The sequence below is a fragment of the Diceros bicornis genome, chromosome 3 (genome assembly GCF_020826845.1).
Source record: "Diceros bicornis minor isolate mBicDic1 chromosome 3, mDicBic1.mat.cur, whole genome shotgun sequence".
NCBI classification, from domain to species: Eukaryota; Metazoa; Chordata; class Mammalia; order Perissodactyla; family Rhinocerotidae; genus Diceros; species Diceros bicornis.
The window spans coordinates 68,573,052-68,595,642 of record NC_080742.1 but is presented as its reverse complement, the minus strand read 5'-3'; the positions used below and the strand labels follow the sequence as shown (position 1 = coordinate 68,595,642).

The 22,591-nt window shown below is 40.6% G+C and overlaps 1 protein-coding gene and 1 non-coding gene across 6 annotated transcripts in view; one reads left to right on the top strand and one right to left on the bottom strand.

Annotated features, from left to right (window-relative positions):
• Positions 1-22,591, top strand: part of CTTNBP2 (cortactin binding protein 2) — a 151,767-nt gene that overhangs the window by 117,602 nt on the left and 11,574 nt on the right. For 4 of the 5 annotated variants that reach the window (XM_058528923.1, XM_058528953.1, XM_058528940.1 and 1 more), the window contains 7 exons: positions 4,837-4,923; positions 5,005-5,104; positions 14,878-15,030; positions 15,208-15,395; positions 18,747-18,925; positions 21,427-21,632; positions 21,987-22,172. In XM_058528923.1, the coding sequence (XP_058384906.1) occupies positions 4,837-4,923; positions 5,005-5,104; positions 14,878-15,030; positions 15,208-15,395; positions 18,747-18,925; positions 21,427-21,632; positions 21,987-22,172 (1,099 nt within the window). The other variant, XM_058528933.1, reaches the window with a different exon arrangement.
• On the bottom strand, positions 17,122-17,227 carry LOC131400740 (U6 spliceosomal RNA). The gene has a single exon (XR_009217431.1). It is a non-coding gene; the product is annotated as a U6 spliceosomal RNA (small nuclear RNA).

The window sequence follows — 22,591 nt, the reverse complement described above, 5'->3', positions numbered from 1 at the left end:
GACCTAAAACCATCTCTGGACAGTAGAAGCTTTTCCTCAGACCCTGACAAGTGAACTCCAAACAAAAGTTGAGGTATAATTGCTTTAAAATAATGCCACAGGTCTGAAAACACATCACAGGTGCCACCTTGACCGTAGTGGAGACCGTAGCTACTCTAATAAACTCTGTTCTGCAGAAAAACACTGGAGTGAAAAATATAAAGGGATGGATGGGCCTTTGTTGAGGTCATCATTTCCATTTAATCCAGAATTCATTTGCCTCACAAAACACTAATTGACATGTGATAAGAGCTTCCTGAATAGGCTGCGAAAACACAAGAATAAGAGAGTTTGGTACCGATTGTGATAATAAGGCCAGTGTCCCTTTACTAATAAGCAAAAATGTCACACTGCAAATGTATGCTTAGGGGATAATTCTGGTGACTACAATCCACCTTTTAGAAGTTCAGTTTGATTTTCAAAGAACAGATTTGCTTTCAACACAATTAAAATATTACCCTCTTCCCCTCACCCCCCACAAATCTGCCTGCCAGGCTGTCTATCTATCTGTTAGAGCCCTCTGCTGGAAGCGTGGAGCATGTATATTTATTATACCTCAGATCCTGCTATTTGGAGAAATGTAATATGGTAACACTACAACAGGTATGTTTTCTTGGCAAAGCTTTTCATGTTTGCACCAGTCTCAGCAGAGTAACAGGCTCCAAGTAATTAAGTTAATTTTTTTTGTTCAGATCTTAAATGGTACCCAACACAACTATATCATTTGACAAGATACAACAAAATGCCATTAACAAAAAATTGATAATGCTGAAATGAGGAGAAACCTGCTAATGGAACGCATGCATTAGAATGTATGAATGATCTGGAATGTTTTACATATTTTTCTCTTTATTAGTTCACTTATTTCCTTATATTTTGCCTTATTCCAGAAAGGATATTAGACTATGTGAACACAAAATGCTTACTGCTAGCAAGTGGCCTTTTCAATGAAATTTTAAATTGAATGTTTCCTGTCTGTGTTTCATAAGAACCTACAATCAGAACAAATGAGGTGTTGAAATTGAAGACAGCTTATCTGTGAAGTTGGGTCTCTTGCTGTTATACGATTTCAGAATCAATCTTAAGAAGGTGTAGGCAGTTTGACAGGATGGCTATAATGAATAGAACACTCTTGTTTTCAGAGTGAGGCAAGACTAAATGGCAATGCTGGTTGAAAATCTCATGGGTAGAATATTCAGTATATCTTGAAAATCTGTATCCTGTTTCACTGGTGTGAAATAATCCATTCCTTGTGAGAGAATTTCTACCCAATACGTCATGGCAGTTTGGGATTGATTTGGAGAGCTCAAGACTTCGGGTTTAAAATTGCACCTGGCTAGCAGTACCTAACGCAATTTCCCACTAAAATACTTTTGCAAAGTGACACCACAGTGAATAACACACAACAGTCACAGTAACAGTGAAGAATAGAACTGAGGTCTCTCTTTGGCAAGAATCTGGAAAAATTTTCCACTACCTTTAGGGGTAAGAGAGTGTTAGGCTGCTTATCTGAGGCTGACCTGAAATTAGGTAGGAAAATACTTCTATTTTTCTCTTACCATCTTACTAACGATTTAAAAAAGCAAGATTTACACCAGTTAGAAAATTGGGCATACGTCCTTTACTGCATAGTGTGTGCTTTTTGCAGCACCATGATATTCTCCTCCGCCCCTGTCAGTACGGGTCCTTCCACATCCATTCAGAGATTAATGCTCCTGGAAATAGGTAAGCAGGAAGTTGTGGGCTTTGGTGAGACTGCTGCATCTGGGAAGTGTGTTATATAAGCACTCTCAGCAGGATGGATGCAGGAGCATCCTGCTTTCTGGGGCTGCAGTTTATCCGTGGTGGACAGCAGGAGTTCAGCCCACTGCAGCCACTGCTGGATCCTGGAGTTTAACTAGCAATTATAGACACCAGCCTGTCATCACCAAATGACTGAAGGTGGGATTCAACTGGAAAATTAGTGGACAGTGAGTGAAACCAGTGATGGTCCACTCATCCTGCTTGATTGCAAAATTCTTCCTGTGGTTTCATAGTACATAAATACTAATAACAAGTTAACATTATACCTATGGAAGAATACTGCAAAACGGAACAGAGTTATCATTCTGAAAACTCAGAAGAAGAACACACCTTAAAAATTACTAGAAAAAACAAAAAAAGTTTGGAAAATTGTGTTCATTCTCTAGAGGATGCAAGGAGATGGACTACAAAAGCAGAGCAAGAAAGCCATGGTAGAGTGCGGGCTAGAATTAAAAGGAAAAGTGTTGGAAAGGAGATGGGTGACATAAGGAACTCAAAGAACAACTAAAACTGCAATGACATCATTAAAATTGTACTTGAGAAAATAAAGAGCAGAAGTGAGATAGTGAATATTCTGTTCACTGTTGTGAAAGACTTACTTGAGGAGCTCTCCCAGAATGTAGGAGAGAAGGACAGGGTTGTGATAATGATCAGGGGCAGATATAATCCTTGAGAACGGAAAGGGAACTTAGGCATTGTAGGTGTTCCTTAGAAATAGAACTACAGGGGCCGGCCCTGTGACATAATGGTTAAGTGCGTGCACTCTGCTGCTGGCGGCCCAGGTTCGGATCCTGGGCGCGCACCAACGCACCGCTTGTCAGGCCATGCTGTGGCGGCATCCCATATAAAGTAGAGGAAGATGGACACGGATGTTAGCCCAGGGCCAGTCTCCCTCAGCAAAAAGAGGAGGATTGGCGTGGATGTTAGCTCAGAGCTGATCTTCCTCACACACACAAAAAAAGAAATAGAACTAGAAGAGGAGAAATTACCAAAAATATAATGGAAGAAAAATTTCCTAAGCCAAAAAAGGTCTGACTGTGCGTATTGAAAGGACTTACCATGTTCCATTTAAGATTGGGAGAAAGAGGCCATAACTAGACAAATCTGGGCAACAGTTTTTAATTACAAGTACAATCTGTACATGCCCCAAGCTTCCTCATCTCATAGATACAAATGAGAACAGATTATTCTTTAACAATAATTTATCTCTGAAGGCTTGTGGCTCCATAGCCTCACTACCTAGAAGCAGAACCTCAACTGAACTTTCCAGGATATTCTCTTTCTCATGTCTCCAGGGGAGTCCCTGTCCAGTCTTGGTCCTTGCCAGGACCTCTACCATTGCTTATCTCACAGACCCCCAATACCACAGAAAACAGCCCAGGCCAGCCGCTGTTGAGTTCATCCTGTGGCTTGAGGATGCTGACATTCTTTGGGTAACTACAACAACCACTGTCATGTTCAGGCACACCATTCTCCCTCTAGCCCCACTGTGAATCCAACTGTTCCCTTTTTTATCGAAGGGTTGTCAAAAGTGGAATAATATTCAAACTTAGAGGAAATCACTGGTGGCTACCAGATATGTTGTATTTCAGAGCCTAAAACCCAGTCCCAAGTCCAATATCAAGGGGCCCCTTAAAGGACCACTTGCCTCCTTCGCTCATGGTCTGACATCCAGTGGTCAAGTGTCGTTTTCCTCTACGTTCCAGGAGTTCTTCCACACATATCTTGGTCTCCTTGGAGGCCAAAGCACAAGTCTTAAAGGCCTCAGGTAAGGAAGGAGTTCCCTCTTCCTTCCATGCTAACAGCTTTCTCTCAAGCCTCCCTTTCATATCCTGGAATCTGCCTCTTTCCTATAATGATGGACCAGGGGCATATTCACTGTCTTCACAGAAGTCTACCCCAGCCACCCTCAAGGATGTGGCCTTCCTCTATGGCCTCGAAGGAACAACTTCATAAGAGCACAGTACAGCAACAACAACGCAAAGATACATATGTATGTCCTTACATTGTCCCGTTCCAGATTATAAAGAGAGAATAGACCCTTTCATGTTTAATATTTCTTTAAGTCTGAATGACTCAACCTTCACACATGAGCTACATCAACTGTACCGGTTAGGTTGACACTTCACCTGTTCAGGTCCTTTTCTGCAAAACCTTTCCAAGAAGAGAGCATGGGGGCGAGGAGTGGGAGCTGAGCCCTGGGATGATGGAGGTGGGAGGATGACTTCCCCCTCCACATCTTGCTCCAGACATCACTGCCTTTGCTCTGGGTAGGTGGTCATTGGCTTTCTGTCTCACTGTGTGTTATACGTAAGAAGTCAACACAAAGATATTCTCTGATATATGACAGCTGTGAAAAGATTACACTCATGTATCCTTCTAAATACATCTATCCTATGTAAATATGTAAATATACATACACACACATCAACTATGCAAAGAAAAAAGCTGGAAGGAAACAAAAATATTTACAGTGGTTGGTTCTGTGTGCTGACACTATCAGTGATTTTTATTCTGCTTCTTTACGTTTCTTTGTATTTTCCAAAATTTCCTTAATGAAATCCGTCGCTGTTTTAATCACTAAAAAGTAAGATAAGCATTGGGAAAATTCAAACTAAAGAGCATCTGCAAGGGATAATAAAGAAAAAATTATAAACATCTGCAAGGGACAAAATACAGTAGGCACTGTGTACAGCTACAGACTGAACCTCACGGTAGAAAACAGGGAAGAAAGGATGCTTTTTCATCAGATGTCAGCTCTTGCAATAAATAAATACTATATAAAATACTGCATAAATATATAAATACCATATTTGCCAGTATTTCACATTAAAGTGAAAGACTTCAAGTGCCCAGTGAGTAAAGTTGATATCTAAAATATTATTTTTAATCATTTGAAAGGCTGAGGACAATCAGAAAGGGAATTTCACGCTTGTGTATCCCTTTTTTCCTCTTAGCATTTTCACCTAAGGTCTCTTCTTGGTTTATTAATAGGTCGAGCAATATCATAATGTCATTTTCCACGGCCCAGAAGGAAGCTTGCAAGACTACATAGCACATCAGCTCGCACTCTGCATGAAGGTATCAGTACTTGCACATCCTCTCCCTTTCTTTGAAAATTCGGAAATGTATAGAACTAATCATTCTGTTTTCTTATCTCAGCACAGACAAATGGCTGCGGGATTCTCCTGTGAAATAGTGAGAGCCGAAGTGGATGCTGGTTTCTCCAAGGAACAGCTGGTAGACCTGTTCATCAGTAGCGGTAAGACAATTGCAGCAAACTGAATTTTGAGAACCAAAAGGCATGCTCTTTCAGTGATGCCATTAAAAGGAAGTAAACTTAGTTGCTTGGGGATAAATTTAAGTCGGCTTTTCGGTTATTCAGCAGCTATGGGATGAAAACTGGGAACCTAGGTCAACACTTGCAAAAAGTTATCTGCATGTATATATTTATTGCACATCCTGCATTTTCTTTTCTTCTTCTTTTTATCTTTTGTTTATAAAGCATCCATTGTAGCATTCTGTATAAACTGGCACTAGTGTACCAAGTGAGGAGGTGGTGGGAGCTGTCCACCCTAGCGGGACTAAGGATTATATCCCTGATGCTATTTAGAATTGCACAGTGATAATAAAAAGCAGATCGGTTTTTAGTAAATTTTATTATTATTCGTAAGTTCTCTACAACCAAAGCACCCCTTATTGCAGCACCTGGGGTAAACTACTTACTCCACATAACCCTTGGTATGCTGTTGACTGGCGCTTTGCTAAGCACATTGCTCGCATTAATTAACTCATTTAATCTCAGATAGCCCTATGCAAATAGGTATCACTGTCTCTATTTCAAAGGTAAGGAAACAGGCACAGAGAGTTTCAGTAACTTGCCACAACTACATAGTGGCAGAACCAGGATTAACCATGTTTATTAATATAACATTTTCATGAATTTTCTACCTTGGGCTCTAGAGCTTAACACCCCAAGCTTTACCACAGGTAGAGTTAGCATAACCCTGCATAGCATAGCATGACTAGTGACTATGAAACAGAACTGAAATGGACCAGACTCCAGTCTCCAAGGGCTCAAAGTGATGGAGACCCTGAGGAGCGGGGCAGTTGCAAAATGGGTGAAGGATGAATTGAAATGCAAATTCACATCTCTCTTTAGGGGCAGGAGTGCTTCTCATCTTTGGAGCCATGATCAAGGGAGATATCTTGTGGCTAGGACAGCTGTTGACTAGGCTTAGGAAGAAGAAATTACAGCAGTTCCTAAATCAAGAAATAAAATTAACGGGCAGGTTTGGGAAGGGACTGAGGAGTCCACAAACCTACAAGCACATTTTGGGGACAGGAAAATCCCACCAGAATCTGAATGTTGCTGTGGTACTCAGGCCAGTCTTTGGCCAAAAACTAGTGAAAGTTAGCTACAGAAAGCTGTTTTCTCTGATGATGTTACTAATAATATCTCACATTTATTAAGCTCTGACTCTGGTAGATCCTATTCTAAACACTCTGATTTATAAACGTGAAAACACTTGAGACAAGAGGTTAAGTACCCTACCCAAATATCCCACAGCAAGGACACAGCAGAGTGGTACTCAAACCAACAATCTGGCTCCTGAGCCTGACCTTAATCACTGCCAGCCACTGCTCCTTAGAAACTCACCTGTGGCAAGATTTCTATTTCTCCCCTTAGTTATATAACAAAAGCCCCCTAACGTTTTTTTCAACTTTCAGTCGTGTAAGAAGTGAAAATATTTTGTTCTCACCCTATCAGGGTAGATAGCATTTACAGACTGAATTCTGCTTTAAACTTAGAGAGCTAAGAAAACTGGAGAGCAGTGAATTAGGTCATGAAGGATGCAAAGGGGACTGACTCAGCATTTCTAAATCTTTGGGGAGCATTCTTAAAAAGAGCTTCTCTTCCTAATTTCCCAGTTTGGTGAGTGGCACCAGTCTCTTGGCCCTCCACACTTGGAATGCAGGTCTTGTTGGCAGGCTTGAAAATCTTAATGCCCGCAAGTGCCAAAAAGCCACATTAAGGGGTGAAGCAGGCTGCATGGCGCCGGGGGAAGCAGGGAGGCATGTCTCCATCTACATGAGGGCAGCAGTTCTCAACTCCAGCAGCTTGTGGCTGGCGGAAGTGTAGATCCAATGTCGGAAGGTCTCATGACTTTGAGGAAGAAGCCAAAAATCCAGGTTTTTATGTGAAAATTTGGGAGTCTGTTCTTTCAATGTTGTAAACTATTTCAATTTTTAAAGGAATATGAGGACCACCTAGAACCCCAAGGTCCTCTCATTCGTGGTCCCCTCACCCCTGTCTCTTATATGACCAGTCCATGGTCATGTCCTGCCAAGTTGGTCTCAATGTGCGTGTTTCGTCCTTCCCCATTAGTACCACCCTACTTTATTCCCCTTTTCCTACATCTCATCTACTTTCCTGTAAATGGCTGCTCTGCCTACTGCTTCTCCTCCCTGAACATCCTTCACAAGCCACCAGACCCCTGATTAAAAGCTCTCTGTGATTTCTGCCCCCCACATCTCTCCATCGCCCACTGAACTAAGTTGAGGCCATTCAAGGCCTTGCATTCTAGGACATTGATCCACTTGATTTGCTTATCTGATCCTTTTTTATTTTATTTTTTTTATTGAGATATAACATTATGTTTCAAGGTATACAATGTGTTGATTTGGTACACTTATATATTGCAAAATGATTATCACTGTAGCCTTAGCTAACACCTCCATCACCTCACATAATTACCATTTCTTTCTTGCGGTGAGAACATTTAAGATTTACTCTCTTAGCAACTTTCAAGTATATCGCACAGAATTGTTAACTGTGGTCTCCATGCTGTACATTAGATCCCCAGGACTTACTCGTCTTGTAACTAAAGGTTGTACACTTTGACCACCATCTCCCCATTTCCCCCACCCCCTAGCCCTTGCCAACTACCATTCCACTCTCTATTTCTATGAGTTTGGTATTTTTAGATTCTGTGTGTAAGTGGGATCATATAGTATTTGTCTTTCTCCATCTGACTTATCTCTCTTAGCATAATGCCCTCAAGGTCCATCCACGTTGTCACAAATGGCAGGATTTCCTTCTTTTTCATGGCTGAATAATATTCTATTGTGTATATATACCACTTTTCTGTGTCTATTTATCAGCTGAGAGAAAGGTTGTTTCCATGTCTTGGCTATTGTGAATAATGCTGCAATGAATATGGAAGTGCAGATATCTCTTCGAGATCTTGATTTCATCCTTTAGCTATATACCCAGCAGTGGAAGTACTGGATCATATGGTAGTTTCATTTTGCATTTTTTGAGGAACCTCCATACTGTTTTCCATAGTGGTTGTACCAATTTACATTACCACTAACAGTGCACAAGGGTCTCCTTTTCCCTACATCCTCACCAACACTTGCTATCTCTTGTCTTTTTGATGACAGCCATTCTGACAAGTGTGAGGTGATATCTCATTGTGGTTTTGATTTGCATTTTCATGATGATTGGTGATGTAGAGCATCTTTTCATGGACCTGGTGGCCTTCTGTATCTTCTTTGGAATATCTGACCCTCTTGTAAGTAGATAACTGAGCTCCAGAAGAATATGATTTTTCTTCCGCACATGTTCTTTGCTTTTCCACTTCCCATGTCTTTGTTCACGCTGCAACTTTCATCTTGCGTTATAGAGTAAACAAACAAACTCCGCCCCCTATACACACGCTCTGACTACCACATAGCAGGTACTATGCAAAGTACTATGTTGTACAGTACTGATTAAAATAGACATGGTCTCTGCCCCACTGAAAAGTACAGAAAAAGCCCCTGTTAAAATGCTGTAAGGACACCTCAGATGAAGGCTTCTCTGATCCCTCCAGATGTGACCACTCTCTCTAATGAATAGCAGTAGACCTTGTTTATACCTCTGTGCCCCACCTAACTATGGCTCAAGACAGTGAGGGTATTATCTGGGCTTTTGCCTTGGCCCACACACATGTTGTATTGTGAGCTCCTTGAAGGCTAGTAATGTAGCTTATTCTTCTATTTCACCTTGTACACTGATTCCCAATAAATGAGTGGGTCAATCTCCTCATTCAAGAAATAGCATGGACGAAGAAAAAGGGATGTTAGTCATATTCAGGTGTCAGCAAGTAGAAGAACTTGCTTGCAGTGGAAGTAGAAAGAAGTAAGATTAGAGAGTGCAGGAGCTGATAAGGAAGTAGTTGATGATAAGGCATCAAGAGAGTGAATTGGATTTGAAAAATGAAGTTTTCAAACAAAAGACTGAGGCCAAAAAATCTCCATTCTAACTACTTTCTTATAGAGGAAATGGTGTAATCATCTCCAAATATGAAAGTATTTGGCTCAGTAATTCATAAATATCAAATATCTTCTTTCTCTTTCTAATAACAAAAGTAAGACACAAATGCAAGATTCATCTGCTAAGACCTTGAATGCAGTCGCCCAAGTTACCAACCTCAGCATTATCAGAGATTCCTCAGTGTGCCTTGTTCCCTGTGTCTAGTCAGTCCTGAGCTCTGTTGAGTCTGCTTCCTGTATCTCATCTCCACCTCGTGCTCTCCATTCTCCCTGCCACCTATAGTATCTTGCTCAAGGGACTCTGGAGGCCTCATTACTAACCCTTCTTATTTCCTCTGGTCTCACTCCCACCACAAGCCCTCTACAGGCTTCTAGAGGGCTCACTCTAGAATACAAAACTGCTCATGACAGTTCCTTGCTATTATATTCCACTGGCTCCAGAATAAAACTAAGGTTCTCTGAATGTTAGGTCAAGAACATGATGATCTGGCCTCTGATCTTGCCCTTGCTGCTGTCCATCCTCATCTCCTAAAACTCCGTCCACTATCACCATCATTTTCTCAGTAGGACCCACTGCTGTTGACTGGTGACCAATGAAGAGATAACAGAGAACGTTCACTTTAAGTAGAGTAGATGGGAACACCAGAGGCCTATGAGTAGTACAGGGGAATCTCAAGTGAGCCAGAGGGAAAGATCCGTCAACGGGCGTGGTGTCACTTCTTTTGTAGTGCAGAAAGCACATAGCAGGGAATGTTCTTTTGGTTAAGAGATGATGGAAAAGGACAGAGAGTAGAGAAAGCAGAGATCTGGATGAGAGAAAAAGAGTTTCTAGGCTGTTTCATTGAAGCTTTTAGAATAATGAAGGTATAGGAATTATCTATCAGTTACTCTCCCGCTTTTCTACTAAGAAATTAAATTGATCAAATTATATTACTACAGTGAGAAATACGCTAATTTGTAGGCATTGTACGTTTACTCTTGGTTTTTAACCTTATTTTCTCTAAAGAAAGAGATTTGTACTACAGTCATACACTGCATAACAACATTTCAGTCAACGAGGGACCGCATATATGACAGTGGTCCCCTAAGATTAGTACCATATAGCCTATGCAGTAGGCTGTGCCATCTAAGTTTATGTAAGTACACGCCGATGTTTGCACAACGATAAAATCGCCTAACGACACATTTCTCAGAACACATCTCTGTCATTAAGCAATGCATTACTGTACTTGGATTGGGCTGGGGTTAGAATGTTGAACTGTTATCTTCTACTGTGCAAAGCACATATATTACCTTGTTTGTTCCTCTGTCTGACTCTGGAAAAGAAAGCCAATGAAGAGTCACAACAAATGAATAAAAGGAGTGTATAAGCAAAAAATACAAGAAAGAAGGGTCGCAAATGCATTTTAAATAATTAGCTTTAAGAATCTAAAACTTATATGGAGATTAAAATAGTGCTCGTGAAGAAAAGAATGTAGAACAGAACACTTCAAAAAGAGGGATGTAGTTCTTATGCTAGCAAGGGTTATTTTGTGTTTATTTTAGAATAACGTCTTCCTTTTCATATTGCCTTTCATGAAAGACAGTCACTTCACATGGCTCTGGTGTTTGGTAAGGAGGGTGTGAACGTGTATTAGAATTGGGTCAAATTTTGCCTCGGTGTAAGGTATGCAGTTAGGTTAGCAAGACAGATACTTTTTAAAATTACATGTGACAATAAGTAGTAAAAAAAATTCTTTTTAAACACTGGATCAGTATTTTAAAATAATACTGTGAATTCCTGAGAGAAGTTTCCTTTTTAGAAGTAGTGAAGATAGAATTACTGTAATAATAGTAGAAGAATCTGGTCATTGGAGTCTACATAACTGAGTTTACCTCCTGGGGCGCTGTATCACTGGAGGCTCTTTGAAGGTTTGCCCCTTCTCATCTGGACTCGCAGAGCATCGTTTTAAGTGGACAGTGTAAAAGATGAGCTGTATTCCATCTCCAAAGGGGAGATTACGGACTTGGGGTCACTTTAGACACAAAGGAGTTTGGATTTAACTAGAAGTGTGATATGTTAATTATTTTTAAGCCAATGAGTGTTGATCTAGAACTAACTATCCAGAACTTTTAAGACAAGGGTGTATAAAACTGGAGTGTAGCCCTGAGACTAGTCAAGAGGGTGTCTGATTACCAGCCTGCAGAAGAGGAGCAGGGCTGACATAGCCTATAAAGTTGGGAGAAAAAAGGACAAAAGAGTAGATTCACTTCAAAAATAGGGCTTTGAAGTAGGATAGGCAAAGGGAATCTGAATAGCTGACATTTGGCAACAGGCCAATAGGAATCTCCAGCTATACAGTGGGGTGGGTGGCCTCTTTTGTCCCCATCAACCCTCATTAGAGGCTGGTTAATCCTTCAAACAGGACTCTGTAATGGCTTCCTGCTTCTGTGGTTGGTTAATATGTTAGACCTGAAACTATGCTAAATAACCTGACCTAGACAAATGCTTTTCTCAACTAAAATACAACTTACCTTTGGACCAACTTGTTTAAGGATGTTGAACTTCCGTGGTCAGATGGAGAAGTAGGTGTTATTGAAAAATTGAGGATGTGAGGCCCACAGTGTTGAAGACAAAGCTTGTCACCAATGAAACCCAGTCTATTTGACCCTTGATTGGTACCTCACGGGAAACCAAGATAAAGGAAGATGAGGTGGAAACCCAACCCAACTGTTATGAACAGCAACACTACCCCCTTTTGTCTAATGCACAAGCTGTCCATCAAATGTGGGATTAATGACGTCGTTAGCAATGCAGTCCTTGCTTGTGGACTCAGGAGAATGTTTATCTCTTTCTAAGAGACCTCCTGCACTCCTATAAATTCACTTATTTTACCTCAGCCTGAATCCTCCTTGCTGTTCCCATCCTTGTGTTCCACCACCTGCAGGACATCTCAGAAGGGGTGCCTCGCTCATCAAACACATCAGGCCTGAAACATAACCCATCACCACTGCCACCACCACATCTAGTATGCTCTTGCTCATGTGCTCGCTGCCTCCATTAACTGTATAACCTCTTCTCCAGTGGAAACTTCAGTGTTGTCTGTGATGTTTCTTTTCTGTCCCTCTCAAAACAGTCAGCCACTGAGCCTTATTGACACTATCTCAAAACGCCTTCTCATTCTGGGCGCTGGCCCTGGATGAGGCTCCCATTACCTCTTGCCTTCACCTCAGCAACAAGAGCTTATAGGTGTGTTCTGTTCTCCTGTTTCTTTCCTTACCAGTCAACTCTTAGCAACAGAGTGAGATCTCAAAGCAGGAGTCAAATCCTGTTGATCCTCCCTCCTTAAAGACTTCCCCTGATTCCCAGAGCTGATATTTTCTCCCTCCTGACATGACATTTTAGTTCTTCCACTTTTCATTTGTGGCCAAGTTCTGAGGCTTCATATTAGCAAGTCTCACCCCTGGCTGCACATAAAATGCCGCTGCCCCAGATTCAGCACAGACCAGTTAAATCAGAACCTCTGGGGGTAGATCCCAGGTGATCCTACTGTGCAACCCACGAGGAGGACACAGCCTGCCACCACAGCTGCTCACGGCTGTGGTCACTTGATCCCGTTCCACTGATGTGGCTCCACCTAAGCTCCCAGCCGGTCCTGACTGGAGGTGTGTGTCAGCTTTGAGTTCACTCTTGCTACCCTTATGGCTATTCTGACCTTGATTTGATGCCCCAGTCCCTTCTAGGACTGAGCTCCCCCAAACCTCCATTCTTTCTCCTATGCTGTTTCTAAACCTAGAAAGACTTCTCCTGACCTGCCTGTTCAGATGCCATTCCTCGTAATAGGTCCAGTTTAAAATGCCACAGCCCCCCTGTTAGAATCAGTCACCTCTGGCATGCCATAGCTCTTAGCACAGGACATACAGCTAGGGGACACTCGATAAACATTTGTTGAAATGCAGTTACTTGTTCCTGCAGATACGTTCTAGCCCGATGCAGCAGCTTCAGGGCCGTTGGAACTAGCCATACACTTAACACAAGGGAAAGTAGAGACTTTTAGTCCTTGGTTGCAGAAAAGCAGATACATACCATCCAACCTGGTCTGTTTTTTTATCACTTAGTAAAGGTTTGTTAGTTTATTATTGTTATTTTAACCAATTATAGATTTCTCATACTTCCATAATAAATGTATTTTTGAAATAACATTTGAAAGCTGAGAAGCATAGGATTTTAGCACTCTTTAATAAATAGCTGGATTAAAGGGCGTCCAGCACACACCAGACGCTAGTGGAACATCCCCCACAAATACAACTAAATTGAGACATGGCTGTTATTGTTTCTAGTCTTCTCATTTTTAAAGCTTCTTGGCATCCAGAAAAGCTATTTCAGTCTCAGAAGAGATTCATTTAGAATGTTTAAGTAGTGCTTTTGAAAGAGAAAATGCATTGTGTCTATAGTAACAAGAAGGAAGAATGGAATATAATAGACTATCATAAGTATTTGTGAAAAGTGGAGTACTTCACAAAATTACTCTCCAGTGTTTTAAATTGATCTCTGTTTGTCAAGGTTAATTTGGCTAAGATTGGGGCATCGTAGAATCTCCTAAAATATTAAAAAGTGATTTAATGTTTTTATTAATTCATTGGTATATAGGAAGTACTCTATATGTTTTAACGACAATATTAGTAACATTTGAGTGCTTGGTAAGTGCCAGGGACTGATTCAAGTACATTTTGTCCACTGACTTATTCATTTCCTACCTATAATAATAATCTTCCATTTAATTTCCATCTTTCATTTTGGGTTGATATGCAGTTCAGTCCTCCCATCTTTAGTGGAAGGACCACTAAAATAAGATCAGAAGTCCTAGATTGTAGTCGTTCCTTACCACCATTCCTGAAACCTTAGTCAAATCACTTTAACCTCTCTGAGATCTGTAAAATGAAAGGAGGGATCTGCTGATCTCTCTGAGGTCCCATCTACATCATTTTATGAATATTTTATATGTGAAATTTAAAGGTCATTTAAGGGTTTTGGCCTTTTGTATTGTGAAATATACATCTATAAAATCATACTACAGATTAATCAACAATTTTAAATAAATTTTTAAAAATAATTTTAAATAAAATAACCATTTAACCACTCACCAGGCCAAGAAATAGAATATTCCCAGCTTCCAGAATGCTCCTGTGTGCCCCTGCCCCTGTTCACAAACCCTTCCTTCTGGAGGTAACCACTAGTCTGTCTTTCATATAATCATTTCTCTGCTTTTCTTTATAGTTTTACTACCTATGTATGAATTCCTAAATTATATATTTAGTGTTGCCCATGTTTGAACTTTACATGATGAAATCATATTGTATGTATTTTTTTGTGTGATTTGCTTCTTAATATATTGTCACAGTGCTCCACGTGTTGCTTCTGGTTGTGTTTTGTTCACTTTTATGTCCATTGTATGAATATACTCCTATTTATTTACCCATTCTATTATTGGTGGACATTTGGGTTGATTCCATTTGGGATCTGTTAATGGAGCTACTGTTGGATCATTGTGTGTGTGTGTGTGTATAGCTTCAACTTTATTCAATAATGCCAGACTGTTTTCCAGAATCCTTATACTCTTCCAGCAATGTAAGAATATTCTCGTTGTGTCACATCTTTGCTAAAACTTAAATTTTTGCCAATTTGTATAGGTTTTTGTAAAACCTTTAATTACTGAATTTTCTTTTTGACCACAGCATGTCTGATCCCAGTGAAACAATCTCCTGTTAACAAGAAAATCATCATCATCTTAGAGAATCTGGAAAAATCTTCATTATCTGAGTTATTGGGGGACTTTCTGGCACCTCTGGAAAATCGCAGCACTGAAAGCCCCTGTACTTTTCAAAAAGGTAAAGATAGTGGGGAGACCATGCTGAGAGGCAAGTTTCTTGGAGATCCTTCTAACCTTTCTGTTTCCCAGAGTATGAGTTATACTTCACGTTCTTCTTTCTTTAGCTTATTTTAATTTGCATTTGTCCCATACTCTGGCTTGCTGAGGTTGGACCATTGCTTTTGGTTTGTTTTAGGAAACGGAATGTCTGAATGTTATTATTTTCATGAGAACTGCTTTCTGATGGGAACCATTGCCAAGGCCTGTCTCCAGGGCTCCGACTTGCTGGTGCAGCAGCATTTCCGCTGGGTTCAGCTGCGGTGGGACGGCGAGCCCATGCAGGGACTGCTGCAGAGGTTCTTAAGGAGGAAAGTTGTGAATAAGGTAACAAATCACAGCGGCAGCCTATTGCCGGAGAGGGGGCTTGAGTGTCAGGAGACCTGGGCTTGAACTTGACCACTTACTACCTGTGTGGCCTTGGGCAAGTAAACTTTTTGGATATTCAAAGGTTAAATAAGATAATGCATGTAAAACCTGTAACAGTTTCTGGACTATATTAAGTACAAAAAAAAGCCAGTAGGTTTTACTGTTGTTATTAACTGTTCTCAAAGAGTCTCTCCAACTTCTAAATGCTGTAGGAGGTTGAAATAGAAAATTAATCACTCTTCTTAGGGACAAACTTCTGCTTCCTTGGAGCCTTCAGAACATTATCCGTCCACTCAAGCTAGTTTTAATGTATGACTGTTATACTGCACTATAGTAAATATTAAACAGTCACATGAAAAATTAGAATTCTTTATCTTTTGACACATTTTCAAAAGTAATAATAACTTTTAGTGATTTTTCAGAATAATATTCTGAAATTCTATATTCTGTTTTCTCCCAGTTACAAAATTAATTTAGTGCTGACCAAATTTAGTACATTACTATTTAATTTAATATTCTTAAATTGGGCCAGTAGCTGAATGTCAGGGTAGATTTGAAATAAAAGAGCTCGATTTAGCAAGATTTTATCATTTAATCCTGCATGATGGGCCACGCGTGGAGTGTCTTCATTGTATCGGCACAGTATTTTAAGCTGCAAATAACACAACACCCCACTGGTAGCTGCCTCACAGGAAGAGGCTTTTTCCCCTGACATAACCAGATGCTTGCAGTAGGTGTTGCTGACATCCCTTCAGCATCTCCATGATGTCAGGCCCCTGGGTCTGGGTGAGTCTCTCCACCTCCATTCAAGATTGCAAGACGTCTGCAGGGCTTCGGGCACCACACCTCACACAACATGTTCCCAGTCAGAAAGCAGGTGCTGCGGGGCATAGAGAGCTTAGGCTTCCTCAGGCTCCTCCTCCTCAGCGAGCAAAGCATCTTTCTCTGAAACTCCCCAAAACATGACTTCTCCTTAACTAACTAGAGCTGGTTTCCATGCTCACCCCTCCGCCCCAGACCACGGCTAGACTCACCTTCCCAAGACTGAAGCTCTCCACCAAGTACCTGAACAAAATTCTCTGTCTATTGTGTTAGAGTATGTGAATGTACATCTGTGGGAGACGGGGGACAGGGGACGGGTAGGTGGGGGTGGAGGAGAAGCGTGGGTTGGGAATGGCTTTGGTAATTCAGTGAACAGTGCCAACCACAGGTGATTTGAATTAGTATCTGAAATTCTTAATTTAATCAGAGAACTCTTTTACTCCAAGCTATGTTAAAGTCAGTTGCCTGGTTATAAATATGTGCTTTTGACCAAAGCATATCCATTGTATGACCTCAACTAGTGGGAAGAAAGGTGAGGTAAAGATGGTCATAGGTCTGTAGCTTTTCAAATTACTGATACTTCCATTAACTTCATCACTATTAATATTTAAATCTCATTGCCAAAAAATATCACATAAATAATCACAAAAGCTACCATTTTTTTCTAAAAGACTTTATTTTTTTTAGAGCAGTTTTAGCTTTATAATAAAATTGAGAGGAAGGTACAGAGATTTCCCATATACCGCCTGCTCGCAAACATGCACAGCCTCCCCCATTATCAACATCACTCACCAGAATGATACATTTTTTTACCAAGGATGAAGCTACATTGACACATAAAAGTCCCTAGTTTACCTAAGGGAGAAATATGGAACACTTCACAAATTTGCAGGTCTTCTTTGTGCAGGCGCTGTGCTAATCTTCACTGAAAGGTACCAGTTTTATTTTTTAGATACGGCACTGTTTCAGGTAAAACGTACCTCCTCTTCCCCCACTCCAGCCCTCTGATAAACATAGTTTGAAAAGAATTGATTTTACTTATTTTTGAAAGGAAAGTTCCAAGCTTCAAGCTCTATTTACTTTTCCATTGTGTTTGAGAATGGGAATGTGGGGTGTACTGTGACTAGAAAGGAGAGAAAGGGTAATACCTTTTATATACCAAAAATCACTTCAAGTAGGTCAATAAAGCAGAGTCCTGGGGTAAGTGTACAATGGGCATGAATGACTCCTCCAAAACATCAGAAATCTTGTCACTGCAGAACAGAACCAAATCTTTGGGGGCGCTTTGAAGCACTTTGGCACTTGGTCATGATTTCTTCTTCCAGTTTCTTACAGGGATATAAGTAAACAGACCTTTTAGGACAATACCAATCTTCCTATTAATATTTAATAAGTAATTATACTTTTTTTGAGTAGGAAATTAATATTCAGCTATCATTAATCGTAGTACATGATCTCATTATTCTTGCTGGAAGAATATCAGAGAAAGTGAGAGAAATATAATGATTGTTTCTCTTTTGAAGAAAAAGGAAATTATGATAACAGATCCCAAAGCCTCGTGTGACACAGTGATAACACTTGAATGGAGACACTAGTATCACTGAACCACTGTCTCATTTTTCTTAGGCTGAATTATATCCCTTCATGTAGGATGTACAAACATTCACAGACCATCCTCAGTCTATACCATAATTACTTGGTAAAGCTGAGATTCATGTGAGTTTGCTTTCTTATAAAATACAGAGTTAATTGCTATATCTGACTTCTAAATAATTGAGAGATATTTTTTCTCCTAATAGTAAATAAATCTTTGTCCTTTTGTGAACCCTGTACTAACAAAAAGGGACTTGATTTTATAAAACATAATTCTAAAAAGAATTGCTCCCATTAAACCATGCTGCCATTACACAATATTCTTTAAAATTTGCACGCTTTAAAATTTGAAAACAAATTTCTTTATGCTGGCATAGCTCTGTACGTTTTGATGAAGTTAACATTAGCTGAGACCTCCCTTCTAGGGAAATTAAAATTAATACAAGTTGAACACGCCACAGATCCAGATATATCATCTTATCACTTATCCAAAATATTGAAATGTTAATGTCATTTTTAATTGCATTTATTCAACATGCTTTTTTAAACACTTATTTGCAAGACCCGGTGAGGTACTCTTTAGACATGTGAAAAATGATTTCTTCCAAAATTGATCCCAGGTTTCTTCTTAGTCTACTTACTGCTCTACTGTATCTGAACTCTTTCGTGTCATGTAATAAGCTACAGATCTGTATCTGTATCTCATGCTAACACACGTAACAGTGTGTGTTATTAGCTGTCCGTCCTTCAGCCCCCCTAAGTGAAGGTAAAATCAGATTCAGCTACATTTTTATTTTATAGTTTTAAATTTTTATATTTTTAATTTTGAACTGTTAAAAAAGGAAAAGAAGTACTGTTAAACCAAGCCCATGTTTCAACTCCCTGTCTGTCTAGTTCAGAGGTCAGGTGCCCTCTCCCTGTGATCCCGTGTGCAAGACGGTCGACTGGGCCCTGGCCGTCTGGCGCCAGCTGAACTCCTGCCTGGCCCGCTTGGGCACACCTGAAGCACTTCTCGGACCAAAGTATTTCCTGTCTTGTCCTGTAATCCCGGGGCATGCCCAAGTGACAGTGAAGTAAGTGTCATTTCTCCTTATTTGCCTATTTAAAATAGAGCCATGGCCACTTTGGGATGTTTGGGAGTGAGAATGCTCAAGGGGCTACCTTGTGCTGCCTCCTGTCAACATGGGGCACCGGAGCTCTGTCCATCACTTGTCTGTTGGATAGTTCTTAAGGAAACTGTTTTTGCTAAGACTAGATAGCAGTTTCCCTCTGTTAAAGAACTCTTATCATGGGCTGGCCCGGTGGCGTAGCTACAGTTAAGTTCACGCGCTCCGCTTTGGCGGCCCGGGGTTTGCGGGTACGGATCCTGGGCACGGACCAGACCAATGCACCGCTTGTCAAGCCATGCTGTGGCGGCGTCCCGTATAGAGTAGAGGAACGTGGGCACAGATGTTAGCCCAGGGCCAGTCTTCCTCAGCAAAAAGAGGATTGGCAATGGATGTTAGCTCAGGGCTAATCTTCCTCACAAAAAAAGAAAAAAACCTCGCATCAAAGTCATGTGTGACTTGCTGTACAGTGTCTCCTGGGGAAGGCCCACATGAAAAGCTTGGTCAAGTATCCTGTAACAAAAAAAAAAAAAAACCAAAAAGCCTTGCATTCTATTGATGAATTGAAGTTTCCTCCTTTATTAATGAGACTTATGTACTTGCTCTGTTTTCCTTTGTAGCAGCTTATGAGAACAGACATACAAACAATAAGGTTAATGAAATAGAAAATCAGGAGGAAATTGAAAGGAGGAAAAAATTTGTCACCATCCAGCTTAGTAAGGGTTCTGCGATTAGCTATTAGATTTGATTCTGCATTTTCTGGCATCCTGGGCAGAAATCTATTTTGGAAAGCAGGAGATGCAAATAATATATCTTCTCTATTGTCAGACAAACTGTCAATTTAATAACAGCTAATTAGGGGGAAAGGAAGAAGTAGTATATTAAAATATACACAACAATTTCTTGTTAAAAAGCAGAGATATATTTATTCATATAATTACCCTTTTCTTCATCAGTATCACAATTAAATTTAATCCCTTTTTACATCCAGTGTCCCACGGTTCTTAGGAGCCAATTTTGGCCTTTCCTGTCTGGAGGACAGTCGTGGTGGTGAACTAGAGGCTCTGAGATTTTTACCCTATTTGCAGGCTAACAGGTTAGGCTGCCACAGGTTCAGGATGCTGAGCCAGAGGTCAGGGACTTCATCACTCACACACAGCCCCTGCCTGGGCTTCAAATTTGCCTTGGTTCCCCCAGCTCCTCAGGTCCCACGGGGTGACGCACAGCGGCACAGGTGGATGCTGGCTTTGCATCACGGCTACAGAACTGTGAGCTTGGGAGTCCCCCAGTCTCCTAAAGGGGAGTGCTGGCAAATCGGGAAGCAGACATTACTTTCATTCTCCTGATCAGGAAACAGATCTGCCTCTGCTCCAGGAGACACCATCTCTGTCTCCCAAGGCTGTTTGCTGTACAAACATCCCTGAAGAGATGGTCCAGAACAAAAGCTGACATAAGATGTGCAGAAATGTCATGGAGAATTGTCTCTCAACAGCCATATTAAGGAACTGCTACTTTTTTTTTTTAACCAGAGCTTATCATCTTTACCCTTTTCGCACCTTTAGGAGGAACTGTGTAAGTTTGACTCATGTTGTAGAATACCATATTTTTGTCTATATTCTCTATTGTAATTTCATATTATTAGACATTAACAGAGAAGCTTACAATAGATGGATGCTTGATACCTGGGTAATAGTTTTAACAGGACTTGAAAGGTTTATGCCAATATCTGATAGCTTTGAAAACTTTCCCATTCTGGGAGATGTGGTTTTGTTTCTACAGCCTTTAGTCATGTTAACTGTTTTTTAATGCTGCAACAAAGTGTAATCTTTTCTGAAGGAATTTTGGTTGGCATTGAGTTCTCCATACTTGGGCTGAAGTCCCGCTGCTACAGCTATTAATGCACCGAGTCTACCTGGGGCGATGGCTGGTTGACCCCGTGCCCTCTCTGCAGGGCTAAGGCCACCTGCATACAGACACTGAGCCCTTGCCTTGGGGCAGGCAAATTTAATTTGCCAGTGATTATAAGATGTTTCCTAATTTCAGAAATATTAAAATACAATATATGTGTGTCTTATTAAGGAAATAGGGCAAATAAGTTTAAGCTTTTTAGACACAGACTTTCAGGAAATCTTTTTCCCAGAGTTCTTCCATCTGTAAATTTACCTTCCTTTCCATGTATTTCTTTCTTCATTCGTTCAACAAACACTCAAGCATTGATTCCTGCTCTCAAGGAGCAGTAAAAGGAGACATGGAAACAGTTTCATTTGAAATACATTGTATTTTTGAGGGAAATTCAAATTACTTTGGTGTTGGATAATTGCACTCATTTCAAAACTACCTGGGAAAGATAGGATATCTATAGAAATGCTTATGTGTTTTTCCACGGTCTTCAAACCTGTCCTTCGTAGAGCTGTGTGTCATTCGTGTGAGGCCTGGTCCTGACTGTGAATCCACCCCTCTCTTGCAAGGTGGATGTCTAAGTTGTGGAATGCCGTCATTGCACCCAGAGTTCAAGAAGCAATATTGTCAAGAGCCTCTGTGAAAAGACAACCTGGCCTTGGGCAAACGAGTGCTGAAAAACACCGTAGCCAAGGGCAGCAGGCTGTGGTTAAAGCTGCTCTCAGCATCTTGCTTAATAAAGCTGTTCTGCATGGCTGTCCCCTCCAGAGAGCAGGTATGTGGGTTGGTGCTGGGAGGAGAGGAAGTTCACAGCCTTATATAACACATGTTGAAATTTGCTTTTAGGGAGTTCTCTTCTCTCTCTTTGTAACTAGAGAAATGATCTCGACCTTAATGGATATTTCACAGCATTGCTCCAGAACTGTTTTTTAATTATTGGCTCCTGTTTAAATACCAGCCTTCCAAGGAAAGTTTGCTGGTTCACAAAACCCCTGCCTAGGTATTAAGCAGGCCCGTGATTTTGAAGAGTATTTCTTCGAGAACTGGAAAGGATGTATTTTGCTTGACTCTATGAAACTGCATTATCACTGCCGTCCTTTTGGCAAAACGTGGTTTTCTGTTGTTTCAGAGCTGGACCAGCATACAGCTGATTTCAAAGGAGGAAGTTTCCCTTTATCGATAGTTTCAAGTTACAACAGTTGCAGCAAGAAGAAAGGAGAGAGTGGTGCCTGGAGAAAGGTGAGCACCAGTCCTCGCAAGAAGTCTGGCCGTTTCTCTTCACCCACCTGGAATAAGCCGGACCTGAGCGAGGAAGGTAAGGTGGGCGGGCACGCATGATTCAGTTTCTGAATGCAGATATGCCTTTATTTTTGTCACTATGCATTCAACAAAATGCTGAGTATTTCAATGCATGTTTTCATGGAATAAACCAAGTATGTAGTAGGTAATTTCCAAAAATATTTGGAAGCCCCCTCCCTGAAGAAATAACCTTTCATACCAGAATTCTGAAATTAAATTTATCTTTACCATGTTAATGATCACCTGTTTTTTATTAATTTTTCTTGTTGTCTACAATTATATTTATGGAATAAAATAATTGACACACAAAAGGAGAGAAATATGCCAAAGTGCATTCCTAAGCCAACATTAAAATTTTAAAAGGGTGCGTACAGACGTATTTGATACCAGTTTAAGGCCTTTATGAGTGAATCAGTTTTACTATTTCTTTTTCAT